A 17084-nucleotide genomic window follows, 5' to 3' on the forward strand; every position below is an offset into this window, starting at 1 on the left:
TGTTCTGATCTGGAGAGACTCTTCTCTGCCTCTTCAGCATCAAGAGGTTGTTGAGGCTCCCCAGAGGATCCACGATAGTCACGTCTCTCTCCTGTGTGAACAACAAAGTCAGACAGATGATTAAAGGCCCACAACAGCGGTAATCCACTGTAAAAGGTGATGCCTACAGCGGAGCCATGATGTCTGACAACAATTGACGTCTGTAATGAATGTTACAATTATTTGAAATTTGCCTTAAAATGAGCAATAATAGTCATATTTTGTCTTGTTTTCACATTAGTAGTAACATCGATGATTGTAGGCTAGAAATAAGTTATTCATGTTGTTGAAACTCTAAGCAGTGTGCCAGACGAATTTTGGTCTCCAATATAGGCCCCTTTCTATGTTTGCTAAAATTGTGGCACGAGGGCAATTTGATTGCAGAAACTCCTCCCTGCTAATGAGGAAACCGATAGTTATGGATGTACTATATCGGCCTGGAGCAAAAATGGTGAGCAAAGATTTTAGTTTTTCACAATGTATTCTGAATATTATCTTTGCTACTTCCAGACACAAATGAGACTCTGACCATTTTACTCGCCCTAGCAGAGCTGTTAGGCAGTTTTCATGTTATCCAGGGTGACTGTAACTGTGCTGCTGGAAAACATTTATTTACGGTTTTTGTTGCCTACGTTTACTGACACCTGGACATATTGAACGGGTGTTGAGCGCTAGTAAATTCATTATTCTGCTCTCTGGTACTCAGACGAGAGTGCTCAGAAATCAGAGTAGATAGTCAATCAGAGTGAATTTATGAAAGCACCCGAATGTCCATTGAGAAAGCACAACGACTATACCATTTAGCTAAGCTAAGAATGACGGGAATAATCAAGTCAATAAACGTTGGGTAGTTAGTTAGATAGAATATAGTTCATATACTGGCAAGTTTGATGTATAAGTAGCCAACTAACGTTAGGTAGCTAGTTAACATACCGGTACATACTGCTGTAATAACATGCTAGCAAATAGTCAGCCAAAATGACGTGTAAAGTAACTTATTTGAAAAGTAATTATTTTATTACATTGCTCAACATTTTCTTAACATTTGTCATAATTAGTTAAAGCAATGAATTTGATTCGGCTCTTGTTGGACTTCGGCTGCATATTTTCTGCAATTTTCTTCAAATCTGAAAACGATGTGAAGCCACGCCCATTTCCTGAAGAATTGCATTATGGGCCCTAACGTACTGCGTGTTTACGTCATATTATGGCGAATTTAGTACGACATCCGGGAGGTTTTGGCATACTAACTATATCATACTATGACCAATAAGCACACTATATACTCAATTAACATCACAAATAGTACGGTTAGTATGAGTATTCTAACACAGCTAATGACTTATCAACAGCTCTAACAATTTGACCCCCACAGGAAAATCTACACTGGCAGTTATAGAAAGACCCATTTACTATATAACCATTGATTCTTGAAGAATATAACTTAGAAATGCCTCAAATGTTTCAACTGTATTACCCCATCAGAAACCAAAACATAAGCTTGAAAAACGCCACTGTTTGTAAACAAGCACTGTATAGCCTTGAAATCTGGTTAAAACTATAATTTTGACCTTATGGCCAGCCAGTCCTTGTATTCAGAGTGTAGTGAATTCAGGGGGTAGTCCTGAGCTGAACTCAAACCTGGGTCCAGCGACTGTCAAGTCAACAGCTTATAACTGTTACACCAAGATGTCTGAACTTCTTGACGAGGTCGCTAGGTGTTGGGTTACGGTTGCTACAATAGCTTTCTCTATGAATTTCAGAGTGGTTACACTTCTCCTTCCCCCATCCCTCAGCTGTTTACCAAACCAAGTCTCTGGGCAGCCATTTTGTTTCTGTTTAAAAACTAGGTTGTCCCTTTAAACAAGCCACACAATCAACCAATTAATCTGCAGTTCAAACAATAACAAAGCTGTAATTCCACCACTGATTTGGTAATAAGATGATGATGGGGCTGGAGAAATGTAACTACTCTCAAATTCATAGACGGACCTATGGATACAAGGACTGACCATCCATGATATCAACATAGTTTTAACCATGTTTTGAGTGTGAGTGTTTACAGTGTTTGTTTATCATTTAAATTGTTTCTAAACATTGGAGTATAAAAAGCTTATTTGGGGTTCTGATGGGGTACAACAGTTGAACTAAGCTCATGAGGCATGTGTTATATTCTTCAAGACTCAATGGCCATAAATAACTAATTTAAAAGTAACAATATGGATGTAGCTATTGAATATTTCCCCTCTAACACCACACATCAGTTCAACAACAACATCATCTTTATCAGGAGGAGAGTAGCTTAGTGAACTCATGGTCGGAGATGTTAGCTAGCTAGGCTAATGCTAACTTAACCAGCCCGCTAGCTGACTAATAACAACAACACCGCAAATATGAAATTAAATCTGATAACTAACTAGACGACAGTGGTGGGTTTAAAACACAGTGGCTAATATACACGAAAGCGTCTAAAGAGCTTTATTGGTTCGGCTATTTTGTCTAGCAAGCTACCGAGGTGGCTGAATAACTGTTGCTACTGTTGAAAGAAGCGTTCCGTCCACTACATTATACGTCACACCAACAGCATTACCTTAAATTCCCACACCGCCATCTGCTGACTGGAGTGGGTAACGCAGTTGAGTAAAATGTTTATTTTAATTTTCAGACAAAAGGTTAAAGTATAGGAAGCATTCATTTTTACTCGCTAGTGTAACAACACAGTGTGGTTAAAGACGTAGTAAGCTAGTTGTAGTCACGATATGGTTCCCTATAAGTACAAACAGTTATGTTTTTGCGTTGTTACATATTTCTTGACTTATTTCCGGATATCTTCTAAACTACCCACAATGCACTATGTGCTACAGAGTTTGTATGCTAGCTCGGTATTTAGCTCCAGCTTGTAAACGTCAGCCACACCTCATGCTTTCATATACTGTGTGGTTGTGATATCTAGTGGGAACGCATTAGCACGGTAGACTCTGCTGCCTTGTTGTCAGTAGGGATGTTACTTTTGATACCGGAGCTACGACGCCTGCGTCCAAATCGCTAAGCAGTAAACTTCAAAGCAGTGTACCGATGCCTGTATCACTTTATCAGCAGCACGTCATCAATGGCGTCTGAAGCTTCATTTCATCAAACAACCACCTGATTGGTTTGGTATTGGGCTTGAAGATCCCACCCAATGTGTTCTCTAATCTCATAAAACATTTCAGTGTCTTTATTCTCCCAAGGGGAAGGTGCTGGAGTATTGAAAACATGGGTGGCAATAATTCAGACCCCTACCTTTTGAGAATTACATGTTAAACTAAATATCTTTCTCTGAGCTATTGTATTAGTATAAAATCATTTCCCTGTATTTTTGACACAATATAGCTCAGTATTTGAATTTTTTTTATAGAGTCGTTTTTGCTCATCTTTATCAAGAGTGTCAACAATTTTGTCCCCCACTGTACCTCCATACTGCTGCTACATGGTGTAACAATACATCATGTAGATGTATATAATGAACAGACTAGGTCCATACTGCTCCTACATGGTGTAACAATACATCATGTAGATGTATATAATGAACAGACTAGGTCTATACTGCTGCTACATGGTGTAACAATACATCATGTAGATGTATATAATGAACAGACTAGGTCTATACTGCTCCTACACGGTGTAACAATACATCGTGTAGATGTATATAATGAACAGACTAGGTCTATACTGCTCCTACATGGTGTAACAATACATCATGTAGATGTCTATAATGAACAGACTAGGTCTATACTGCTCCTACATGGTGTAACAATACATCATGTAGATGTATATAATGAACAGACTAGGTCTATACTGCTCCTACATGGTGTAACAATACATCATGTAGATGTATATAATGAACAGACTAGGTCTATACTGCTCCTACATGGTGTAACAATACATCATGTGGGGCTTTAAGGCGATGCTAGTGTGACGTATAATGTAGTGGACGGAACGCTTCTTTCAACAGCAGCAACAGGGAATTTGTAGATCAGTCAATCGGCAGTCGCTTGCAATGTCGAACAAGCCATTCCTCCATACAGAATCTCTCCAGGTCCTTGATTTATTTAGTCTGTCTTATGGACTGCCCTGATCAATTCAAACCACAGGTTTTCAATGGAGTTCAAGTCCGAAGACTGAGATGGCCATTGAAAATGTTGATTTTGTGCCCAATTAACCATTTCTTCATGGATGTTGATGTGTCTTGCTGGAAGATCCACTTATGGCCAAGTTTCAGCCTCCTAGCAGAGAGGTAACCAGGTTTTGGGCTAAAATATCCTGGTAGTGGGTAAAGTTTATTTATTTATTTTATACAGTAATTTTTGCTCGTCTTTATCAAGGGTATCAATAACTAGGTGCTTATTTTGATATCTAGTTATTTGACCGAATCAGAAATACAGATGTGGAGTAGATGTAGAGTTTGTTTTAAATTCTCATAAAAAAAATCTGAACTAATCAAACAACACTTGTTGCTCTTTGTACGTGTTGATATAATATTCATATTTAATAGAGAGAAAAAAACGTTTCCCTAAACTGCTTTATAATATTATAATTCAATGAAAGAATAAAAATAGTTTTCCCTCCTCAACTGCGTTTCCTCCCTCCAGACAGCAGATGGCGATATGTGTCTTTCAGGCGATGTTTCTAGTGTGACGTATAATCTAGTGGACGGAACGCTTCTTCAACAACTGCAGCCACCTCGGTAGCTCGCTAGCCGACAAAGTCGGAACATTCAAGTTCTTTAGACAATTTCGTGGTTTAATCGCCACTGTGATTTAAACATAGTACTCCATTTTATGTAATATTTACGTTGTAAGTCAACTAGCTGTCTGGTCAAGTTAGCACTAGTCTAGTCGCTAATGCTAACTAGCTATTATCTCCGACCATGAGTTCACTAAGCTACTCTCCTCCTGTTAAAGAAGAGGAGGTCTGCTGGACGGAGAAAGAAGCTCTGGTGAAAGAGGAGGAGGAAGAGGAGGCTGTTACAATACAAAAACAAGTAGAGGGTGAGGCTGTTACAGTGAAAGAAGAAGAGAAAGACGTTACAGAGAAAGAAGAGGAAGACGTGTTCAGAGTGAAGGAGGAGGAGGATGTTACTGTGAAAGAAGAGGATGAAGTGAAAGAAGATGAAGACGTTTTTGGAATGAAGGATGAAGAGGGGGAGATTACTGTCACATTAGAGGAGGACGAAGAAGAGAAGACTGGAGAACTGATTAACACCAGTAAATACAGTGAGTACTATCTAATAAAACAGGGACATTGATCTGATTAACACCAGTAAATACAGTGAGTACTATCTTATAAAACAGGGACATTGTTCTGGTTAACACCAGTAAATACAGTGAGTACTATCTTATAAAACAGGGACATTGATCTGATTAACACCAGTAAATACAGTGAGTACTATCTAATAAAACAGGGACATTGATCTGGTTAACACCAGTAAATACAGTGAGTACTATCTAATAAAACAGGGACATTGATCTGATTAACACCAGTAAATACAGTGAGTACTATCTAATAAAACAGGGACATTGATCTGATTAACACCAGTAAATACAGTGAGTACTATCTAATAAAACAGGGACATTGATCTAATTAACACCAGTAAATACAGTGAGTACCATCTTATAAAACAGGGACATTGATCTGGTTAACACCAGTAAATACAGTGAGTACTATCTAATAAAACAGGGACATTGATCTAATTAACACCAGTAAATACAGTTGAGTACTATCTAATAAAACAGGGACATTGATCTGATTAACACCAGTAAATACAGTGAGTACTATCTAATAAAACAGGGACATTGATCTGATTAACACCAGTAAATACAGTGAGTACTATCTAATAAAACAGGGACATTGATCTGATTAACACCAGTAAATACAGTGAGTACTATCTTATAAAACAGGGACACAAACTCTGCAGTTGTTGAACTAATGTGTGATTTTAAAAGGGCATTCTACACTTGAATATGTTTTTGTACTGTCGGAATTGTTCATGACGTCCTTTCCTGTTGAAAAGTGATATAAATACAGTAAAGTATAAACACACTAATGGGAAACAAATAAATGTTTTGAGCAAAATAGTGTTTTTTTAGACAACTGCAAACTAGACGGAGTGAGTGATGTCATAGTAAGGCCTTCAAGGAGTTGGCTTGATGGGAAGTCGTGATGTCATCCAATAGGAGACTGATATTCATGTGAATATTCATTATTCTTTTTAAAATCCTTCCTGTTCTGTCAAGTTGGTTGTTGATCATTGCTAGAAAGCCATTTTCTCGTCTTGCATTGACTTTCAAGATGATTTAAGTCCGAACTGTAACTAGGCCACTCAGGAACATTCAATGTCATCTTGGTAAGCTCCTCCAGTGTAGATTTGGCCTTGTGGTTTAGGTTATTGATCTGAATCTGAATCCTACAGTAGGTCTATGTTGTTGTTAGGTGAAGTTATGGGTCCTACAGTAGGTCTATGTTGTTGTTAGGTGAAGTTATGGGTCCTACAGTAGGTCTATGTTATTGTTAGGTGAAGTTATGGGTCCTACAGTAGGTCTATGTTGTTGTTAGAAGTTATGGGTCCTACAGTAGGTCTATGTTGTTGTTAGGTGAAGTTATGGGTCCTACAGTAGGTCTATGTTATTGTTAGGTGAAGTTATGGGCCAATTTGTTAAACACTTAGTGTACAAAGCCTCATTGTCAGGCTGATGTTAAAGCTAGCCAAAGAGCATTTTACTGGTTGAAGTGTTTTTTAAGTGTAAAGCAGTTGATTTGCGACAATAACACAAACATATTAAGCAGGAGGTTCAAACGAGCTTTACAATTATAATCCAAAAGTAATGTGAAATGCACTCATATGCAACCTGTAAATGGAGGCTATTTTTGCTGTCAGCCTATGAGAACTCTCCTGAGTTTTCCCCCACAGTGCTGAATTAGTGAATAGACAGAACTTAATGTGAGTTTACTTGAGTAGCACTCCTGATCTTGTCCTGATAGTGCGCTGTAATATTCAGAATACATTGTGAAAAACGATCATCTTCGCTCACCATTTTTGCTCCAGGCAGATATACTACATCCATAACTAGTGGTTTCCTCATTACCAGATATACTACATCCATAACTAGTGGTTTCCTCATTACCAGATATACTACATCCACAACTAGTGGTTTCCTCATTACCAGATATACTACATCCATAACTAGTGGTTTCCTCATTAGCAGATATACTACATCCATAACTAGTGGTTTCCTCATTACCAGATATACTACATCCATAACTAGTGGTTTCCTCATTAGCAGATATACTACATCCATAACTAGTGGTTTCCTCATTACCAGATATACTACATCCATAACTAGTGGTTTCCACATTACCAGATATACTACATCCATAACTAGTGGTTATTTACCAGATATACTACATCCATAACTAGTGGTTTCCTCATTACCAGATATACTACATCCATAACTAGTGGTTTCCTCGTTACCAGATATACTACATCCATAACTAGTGGTTTCGTCATTACCAGATATACTACATCCATAACTAGCGGTTTCCTCATTACCAGATATACTACATCCATAACTAGTGGTTTCCTCATTACCAGATATACTACATCCATAACTAGTGGTTTCCTCATTACCAGATATACTACATCCATAACTAGTGGTTTCCTCATTACCAGATATACTACATCCATAACTAGTGGTTTCCTCATTACCAGATATACTACATCCATAACTAGTGGTTTCCTCATTACCAGATATACTACATCCATAACTAGTGGTTTCCTCATTAGCAGATATACTACATCCATAACTAGTGGTTTCCTCATTACCAGATATACTACATCCATAACTAGTGGTTTCCTCATTACCAGATATACTACATCCATAACTAGTGGTTTCCTCATTACCAGATATACTACATCCATAACTAGTGTTTTCCTCATTACCAGATATACTACATCCATAACTAGCGGTTTCCTCATTACCAGATATACTACATCCATAACTAGTGGTTTCCTCATTACCAGATATACTACATCCATAACTAGTGGTTTCCTCATTACCAGATATACTACATCTATAACTAGTGGTTTCCTCATTACCAGATATACTACATCCATAACTAGTGGTTTCCTCATTAGCAGATATACTACATCCATAACTAGTGGTTTCCTCATTAGCAGATATACTACATCCATAACTAGTGGTTTCCTCATTACCAGATATACTACATCCATAACTAGTGGTTTCCTCATTACCAGATATACTACATCCATAACTAGTGGTTTCCTCATTACCAGATATACTACATCCATAACTAGTGGTTTCCTCATTACCAGATATACTACATCCATAACTAGTGGTTTCCTCATGACCAGATATACTACATCCATAACTAGTTGTTTCCTCATTACCAGATATACTACATCCATAACTAGTGGTTTCCTCATTACCAGATATACTACATCCATAACTAGTGGTTTCCTTATTAGCAGGGAGGAGTTTCTGCAACCAAATTGTGTCGCCCTTATAGTCCAAACACAGAAAGGGGCAGAATATTGGAGACCAAAAGTCGTCCGGCACACTGCTTAGAGGTTCAACAACATGAATAACTTATTTCTAGCCTACAATCATCGATGTTACTACTTATGTGAAAACAAGACAAAATATGACTATTCTTGCTCATTTTAAGACAATTGTCAAATCATTTTTACATTCATTACAGATGTCAATTGTTGTACAACATCATGGCTACGCTGTTGGCATCACCTTTTACAGTGGATTTCTGCTGTTGTGGGCCTTTAATCATCTGTCTAACTTTGTTGTTCACACAGGAGAGAGACGGGACTATCGTGGGTCCTCTGGGGAGCCTCAACAACCTCATGATGCTGAAGAGGCAGAGAAGAGTCTCTCCAGATCAGAACACCTCAATAAACACCTGCAGAGATCCACAGGGAAGAGAACTCACTGCTGCTCTGACTGTGGGAAGAGTTTTGTTAATTCTGGGAAGCTGACTGTACACAGGAGAATACACACAGGAGAGAAACCCTATTGCTGTGATCAATGTGGGAAGAGTTTTACAAGATCTAGCGAACTGACATTACACCAGAGAATACACACAGGAGAGAAACCTTTTAGCTGTGATCAATGTGGGAAGAGTTTTTCTGCATCTAGCAATCTGACTCTACACCAGAGAATACACACAGGAGAGAAACCTTATAGCTGTGATCAATGTGGGAAGAGTTTTACAGGATCTGGCAATCTGACAAGACACCAGAGAATACACACAGGAGAGAAACCTTATAGCTGTGATCAATGTGGGAAGAGTTTTACAGGATCTGGCCAGCTGACTTTACACCAGAGAACACACACAGGAGAGAAACCTTATAGCTGTGATCAATGTGGGAAGAGTTTTACAGGATCTGGCAATCTGACAAGACACCAGAGAATACACACAGGAGAGAAATCGTATAGCTGTGATCAATGTGGGAAGAGTTTTACAGGATCTGGCCAGCTGACTTTACACCAGAGAACACACACAGGAGAGAAATCTTATAGCTGTGATCAATGTGGGAAGAATTTTGTTCATTCTGGGAGTCTGACTGTACACAGGAGAATACACACAGGGGAGAAGCCTTATACATGTGATCAGTGTGGGAAGACTTTTGTTCGATCTGACCAGCTGACATTACACCAGAGAACACACACAGGTGAGAAACCTTATAGCTGTGGTCAATGTGGGAAGACATTTGTTCAATCTCGCCAGCTGACATTACACCAGAGAACTCACACAGGAGAGAAACCTTTTAGCTGTGATCAATGTTGGAAGAGTTTTGCTGCATCTAGCAATCTGACTCTACACCAGAGAATACACACAGGAGAGAAACCCTATTGCTGTGATCAATGTGGGAAGAGTTTTGGTCAATTTGGGCAGCTGACTGTGCACCAGAGAACACACACAGGAGAGAAATCTTATAGCTGTGATCAATGTGGGAAGAGTTTTTCAGGATCTGGCCAGCTGACTTTACACCAGAGAACACACACAGGAGAGAAACCTTATAGCTGTGATCAATGTGGGAAGAATTTTGTTCATTCTGGGAGTCTGACTGTACACAGGAGAATACACACAGGGGAGAAGCCTTATACATGTGATCAGTGTGGGAAGACTTTTGTTAGATCTGACCAGCTGACATTACACCAGAGAACACACACAGGTGAGAAACCTTATAGCTGTGATCAATGTGGGAAGAGTTTTGCTGCATCTCGCAATCTGACTGTACACAAGAGAACACACACAGGAAAGAAACCTTTTAGCTCTGACCAGAGATAATCTGATAAAAGATCTCTGATCAAATATCAGAAAATACATGGAGTTGTTTCATGATATCAATAAATTAATTTCACAATGTAGAATGTTAACACATTGTAGTAGGACAATGTAGAACCCTAAACGTTTGCCCCTTCATCAACATGATATGGATATTAGCCTCAGGCTCTGAAAGGGTCGTTACACTTACCACGTTGGTGACCCACTTGAATCAAAATGCAACACTTCAAATGTATCTGTATCTGGCTGTTTTCTACAAATTGTCCTCTAACCAGGGATGTACACATTATTCCCAGATTCCGTGTGGTTTTTGAGCTGTTAGTTTAACAGGATGTGCAACCTCATCTCCCTCCTGTCACACAAATGATTTTAGCGATGAGTTATGACAAATAAGTGTTGTGTTCCTTTGTTTAGTGACCCCTACATTTAAATGCATCACTCCAAAATGTAGCTGACTGTCTTCTGCAGGTTGTCCTCTAATCAGTGAGGTAAAATATATCTCCCATTTCCATGTGTTTTTTTTAGTTGTGTTAGTTTCAACATCACGTTCAACCTGATTTCCCCCCTAATCGATATCAGTGATTTATTGCTACTTATCAAAACAACAGCGTTTCTGGTGCTTGTGCAGTTTATAAGAAGCTTGTTTAATAAAAATACAAGTAATATGATTATTGTGGCAGATGTTTGTGTATATAGCACATGTTATGTTTAGGTTTTCAATACATCACAAACTGTTTCTGCATTTTGGTTTTTGATTTGGACAGCCCACCAGACATTATTTCCTAAAGGACTTAATGATGAAATGCCTATGTATTTTATGTTGTGATTCTAAACTTGAATTGTTTTCCTATTTAAGATAATTCTGATGCTTTTCGTACGATATACCCAATGAAAACTTGTCCTCATTGTGGTTTTATTTAATGCGTCTTATTTATACACTGTAGTGTTTGTGAAATGCTTGTTATGTTTGGTAGCACTTATTTATTTGTCCTTTGCCTCCAACCCCTTTCCATGCATGGAAAATATCCCACCCAGCAAAATGTAATTGAAAAGATGTTGAAAATAAGACTATGCCCAACATCCAATACACATTCAGTTTTAGTTGAAAGTGAAAGTTGAGAAGATGTCGTTTTTTTCATTGACTTGAAAACAACTTAAATTCAACGTCCTTGCAGCCTATACACATTGACTCAGTATAATAAATTGGTCTATAATCAATTGTATTAACAATCCTACATCACTCCAGCATTTATTGACAACATTCAAGTGCTAATTGTCTTTATTCCACTACTGAAGAAGCATGACTCAAATCACCTCATATTTCAAACATTCAGCCTGACAAAAGATACATGTTTTATTATTTTATGCCTCACCATTAATTTAATTATTGCCAATACATATTAACAAAGGGGTGTACATTTGGTTTGATATTTCATATTTACAATTAATGTAGCATTTAGTAATCAATGATTTATGCAACCAACTGACCATTTTTGGGTACAATTATATTGACGTAATATCAGGGATCATTTTATAATGTCATTTTAGAATATCTGTGTTCATTCTCAGATGTGCCAACCTAAATGTACTAGAGCATGACATTGGGGACTGGGCCCCGATCCAACAACATGCCTATCTAGTGAACCCTGAAAAGGGAGAGAAGCTGAGGTGGAAAGTTACTACGGATATTGCCAGAGTTTCCTCTTGAAATCAGAAATGTCCGTTTTCAGGGCAACTTGGTTGCTGATTGTCTCAAGGCTGGGCAGTCAAAAATGTTTTGTGTTTAGCCATTGCGTTGCCATGGATCCCAATTTATTTTGACTGCACGTTTTTCCGTATTGGAGATGAGTTTTGTTTGGGCTCGTTCCAAGTGGACGAGAGTTCTAGAAGCCAGTGAGTTTTAGGAAGACGAGAGTTCTAGAAGCTAGTGGGTTTTAGGAAGACGAGAGTTCTAGAAGCTAGTGAGTTTTAGGAAGACGAGAGTTCTAGAAGCTAGTGGGTTTTAGGAAGACGACAGTTCTAGAAGCTAGTGGGTTTTAGGAAGACAAGAGTTCTAGAAGCTAGTGAGTTTTAGGAAGACGAGAGTTCTAGAAGCTAGTGGGTTTTAGGAAGACGAGAGTTCTAGAAGCTAGTGGGTTTTAGGAAGACGAGAGTTCTAGAAGCTAGTGAGTTTTAGGAAGACGAGAGTTCTAGAAGCTAGAATTTTAGGATTCTATAGAAAGAAAAAGGATAAAAAAATTATACGTGTAATAAATAATTATTATTTTGCTTTCTTGTTTTTATTTGTTGATTGTATATTATTATTTAGAAATGTGTTTTTTCTTGTTTTTAATTGTTGACAGCCAGTAGACACCATGTTTATATTCGTGAAGGTGAAGCTTTGTAGATGATTATAATGTGAAATGGAAGTTGTAGAGATACTCTGAATGATTGGCTATGAAAAGCCAACTGACATTTACTCCTGAGGTACTTGTTGCACCCTCGACAACCACTGTGATTATTATTATTTGACCCTGCTGGTCATCTATGAACATTTAAACATCTTGGCCATGTTCTGTTATAATCTCCACCCTGCACAGCCAGAAGAGGACTGGCCACCCCTCATAGCCTGGTTCCTCTCTAGGTTTCTTCCTAGGTTTTGGCCTTTCTAGGGAGTTTTTCCTAGGGAGTTTTTCCTAGCCACCGTGCTTCTACACCTGCATTGTTTGTTGTTTGGGGTTTTAGGCTGGGTTTCTGTACAGTACTTTGAGATATCAGCTGATGTAAGAAGGGCTATATAAATACATTTGATCTGAATTGATTGATTGTACAACTGAATGCATTCAACTGAAATGTGTCTTGGGTACATATTGGTGTCGCCTGGTTAGTCAGTATGTGTTACACCTGTGCTGGCTTGTCCATCTCGTTAGTGGGAAGGTGTTTCACCTGAGCTGGTCCAGGTTCTATTTAAGAGTGTCTGGCCCAGTGCTCCAGTTGTCTTGATACATGTGGAGAGTCAACACCTTTAGTTGCTCCACCTTTTTGGTTTACTTCCTGTCTTTAAGTTTGGTGTGGGTTTTTCTTTTGTTTTCCTCTTCTTGGGCAGATTTAGTGGGTCTCATGGTGGGTGTCTTTTAGGTCCCAGTTGTTGTTACTAGTCAACTTTCAGTGGACACTGAGAGCAAAACTACAAGATTATGTTATAATACTTTTATTGCATCAAATGGTTGTTTTATGCAACAGAATAGAGGGTTCTTAGAACTATTGTGTCTGTGTGTTCTACTGAGGATGGGCCTCTGGGAGAAAACACTGACAGGAGATTTACAATGTCTTTTGGGTGATAAAACCTAAAGAGACCGCATTCCAGAGCATGAGTTAATGTTTCTGTTCTATATGGTATCAGGGAGAGATGACCCCAGGGCCAGACCCTGGTCTCTACACAAAGAGTACTGTTTTTACAGCAGATACTTATTATTCTCAGCAGACAGTATCTTTCATACAGATCTTAACCTTGTGACCCGTTCTATACATCTGTTGTTGGTCATGTAGGTTAAAAGGGGTGCATCTTGGCTGTAAAAGACCTTTGTACTTTTGTCTCGGGGCTCTCAACGAATCATCTGGGGGTGATTGTTCGACCAGCCATCATTATCATAGGGCACCCAATTGATTGACTTTATATGTGTGTTGTATTGACCTGCTCCCTTATAAGTGAATAAAGATTTAGTTTCAGAATAACTCTGACTTGTGTGACAAGTTTGTCTATTCATTTGTTATGAAAGAAATTAACCACATTTGGGGATGTTAAAACCGCTCCTGATGACCTGGGTAAGTGGTGCTCCAGGGATCCCTCTAACTTGATCTCAGGGAGACCACACTTTGGGAACAGAGCAGATAGACCCACCTTTGACCTGAGAGACAGCGAGCTGAGTGGATACATCTCAAACCTAGTTTAAAAAAAAAGAGGTTAGAGAAACACGCAAAGTGTAGTTTTTAGAAAAGCCTCGTAGGCTCTGAGTGTGTGTTCCTGTGTGGAGGTGTAAACAGGGCCCAGTCAGTAGGCTCTGAGTGTGTGTTCCTGTGTGGAGGTGTAAACAGGGCCCAGTCAGGAGGCTCTGAGTGTGTATTCCTGTGTGGAGGTGTAAACAGGGCCCAGTCAGGAGGCTCTGAGTGTGTGTTCCTGTGTGGAGGTGTAAACAGGGCCCAGTCAGGAGGCTCTGAGTGTGTATTCCTGTGTGGAGGTGTAAACAGGGCCCAGTCAGGAGGCTCTGAGTGTGTGTTCCTGTGTGGAGGTGTAAACAGGGCCCAGTCAGGAGGCTCTGAGTGTGTATTCCTGTGTGGAGGTGTAAACAGGGCCCAGTCAGTAGGCTCTGAGTGTGTATTCCTGTGTGGAGGTGTAAACAGGGCCCAGTCAGGAGGCTCTGAGTGTGTATTCCTGTGTGGAGGTGTAAACAGGGCCCAGTCAGTAGGCTCTGAGTGTGTATTCCTGTGTGGAGGTGTAAACAGGGCCCAGTCAGAAGGCTCTGAGGCTGAGTCAGCTATCTGTGCAAACTGGATGAAAACTAGAATCTGTGTTTACTAGTTAAGACCATTTATGATATAGTATAAGATAGTAAGGTGTATCTGTAATTATTTTAAACCTGTACCCCATTTTAGAAGTATTGAAAGATGTAAATGTATGAGTTATATTATCCTAGGAACTAACCATGACATAGAAATGTGAAAATATTCCTGCAGGTTAAAATATTGTTCAAAAACAACTAATTGATTAGGTAAGTTTGGGAATAGCATTGTGTGACTGTGATATGAGAGTTGTGTGATTGTGTCTTAATCTGAAGTTTGGATAGCAACAGAGATCTGTAGTTCCTCACAGAGATCTATAGTTCCTCCTAGAGATCTATAGTTCATCACAGAGATCTATAGTTCCTCCTAGAGATCTATAGTTCCTCCTAGAGATCTATAGTTCCTCCTAGAGATCTATAGTTCCTCACAGAGATCTATAGTTCCTCACATATCTATATTTCCTCCTAGAGATCTATAGTTCCTCCTAGAGGTCTATAGTTCCTCCTAGAGATCTATAGTTCCTCACAGAGATCTATAGTTCCTCACATATCTATATTTCCTCCTAGAGATCTATAGTTCCTCCTAGAGATCTATAGTTCCTCACAGAGATCTATAGTTCCTCACAGAGATCTATAGTTCCTCACAGAGATCTATAGTTCCTCACAGAGATCTATAGTTCCTCCTAGAGATCTATAGTTCCTCACAGAGATCTATAGTTCCTCACAGAGATCTATAGTTCCTCACATATCTATATTTCCTCCTAGAGATCTATAGTTCCTCCTAGAGATCTATAGTTCCTCACAGAGATCTATAGTTCCTCACAGAGATCTATAGTTCCTCACAGAGATCTATAGTTCCTCACAGAGATCTATAGTTCCTCCTAGAGATCTATAGTTCCTCCTAGAGATAGATCTATAGTTCCTCCTAGAGATAGATCTATAGTTCCTCATAGAGATAGATCTATAGTTCCTCATAGAGATAGATCTATAGTTCCTCATAGAGATAGATCTATAGTTCCTCATAGAGATAGATCTATAGTTCCTCATAGAGATAGATCTATAGTTCCTCATAGAGATAGATCTATAGTTCCTCCTAGAGATAGATCTATAGTTCCTCCTAGAGATAGATCTATAGTTCCTCCTAGAGATAGATCTATAGTTCCTCCTAGAGATAGATCTATAGTTCCTCATAGAGATAGATCTATAGTTCCTCATAGAGATAGATCTATAGTTCCTCATAGAGATAGATCTATAGTTCCTCATAGAGATAGATCTATAGTTCCTCATAGAGATAGATCTATAGTTCCTCAGAGATAGATCTATAGTTCCTCATAGAGATAGATCTATAGTTCCTCATAGAGATAGATCTATAGTTCCTCATATAGAAATATGCTTAATCAGATGATTGACATGTGGATAATAAGCTTTGATATAACGTTATCTTGGGGTTCCTTCACTGCCCATCATAGAAGATCACGGGGTGGTATTGAGAGGGGGATGATATTTTAGAAAGCAGCGGAAGATCTATAGTTCCTGGGAGGCTTGATTTTGCCGTGGTCTCTGGGAGGTTAGAGAACCGTTGACGATCCGGTCATTGTCCTGGAAACAAACGTATATTTTTGGTTCCGCTGGGAGGATGTTTGGAGAGCTGCTTCGTTGCTATGGAGAGTCCCTGAAAAAGCAAATGGAATGGTTGTCATGAGTACCTAAGAATGTCTTATGTTTTATATGGATTCTGTGAATATATGAAAATATGATGAATTATATGTGTGTATAATCGATTACTAGAGATTTGATAAAGTAATACAATTAGATACAATTTAAACAACCCATATGTAGACGAACGTAGGTTTTGAGTTGGTATCTTTAATGGATCATTTGATAAAGATGAGGTTTAAGCATTATTAAACTGTCTATAAAGTCTGGGCAGTTGTCTCAGAAACTGATGGGAGTGTGTCCACTTTAGGTTAAGTTACCCTAACGATGTAACTATAAAACGCTAATTGGATTTTCTCCGTCCAGGTACTACTTTTGAAATAAACTGCCCTTAAGGCTGGGGGGGGGTTCTTCCCAGTATGAGAGGAGTTGCTAGATTTATTGAATAAACCTTTTTCCATAAAGTTAGAGTGAACCAAGGTGGCTGACTAG

At 38.9% G+C, this 17084-nt stretch overlaps 2 protein-coding genes across 4 annotated transcripts in view; one reads left to right on the forward strand and one right to left on the reverse strand.

The window, feature by feature from the left end:
• LOC145867183 (uncharacterized) overlaps positions 1-11742 on the forward strand; it is a 32412-nt gene extending 20670 nt beyond the window's left edge. Inside the window, exon 2 of the mRNA XM_082971233.1 lies at positions 8906-11742. Coding sequence (XP_082827359.1) covers positions 8906-10401 — 1496 coding nt within the window. The 3' untranslated portion in view covers positions 10402-11742. The remainder of the gene's footprint in view (positions 1-8905) is intronic.
• LOC145850252 (tripartite motif-containing protein 16-like) overlaps positions 1-17084 on the reverse strand; it is a 698685-nt gene that overhangs the window by 331603 nt on the left and 349998 nt on the right. The gene's annotated exons all lie outside the window — the stretch shown is intronic.

Source organism: Salmo salar, unplaced genomic scaffold, assembly GCF_965601325.2.
Source record: "Salmo salar unplaced genomic scaffold, fSalSal1 ptg000221l, whole genome shotgun sequence".
NCBI lineage: Eukaryota > Metazoa > Chordata > Actinopteri > Salmoniformes > Salmonidae > Salmo > Salmo salar.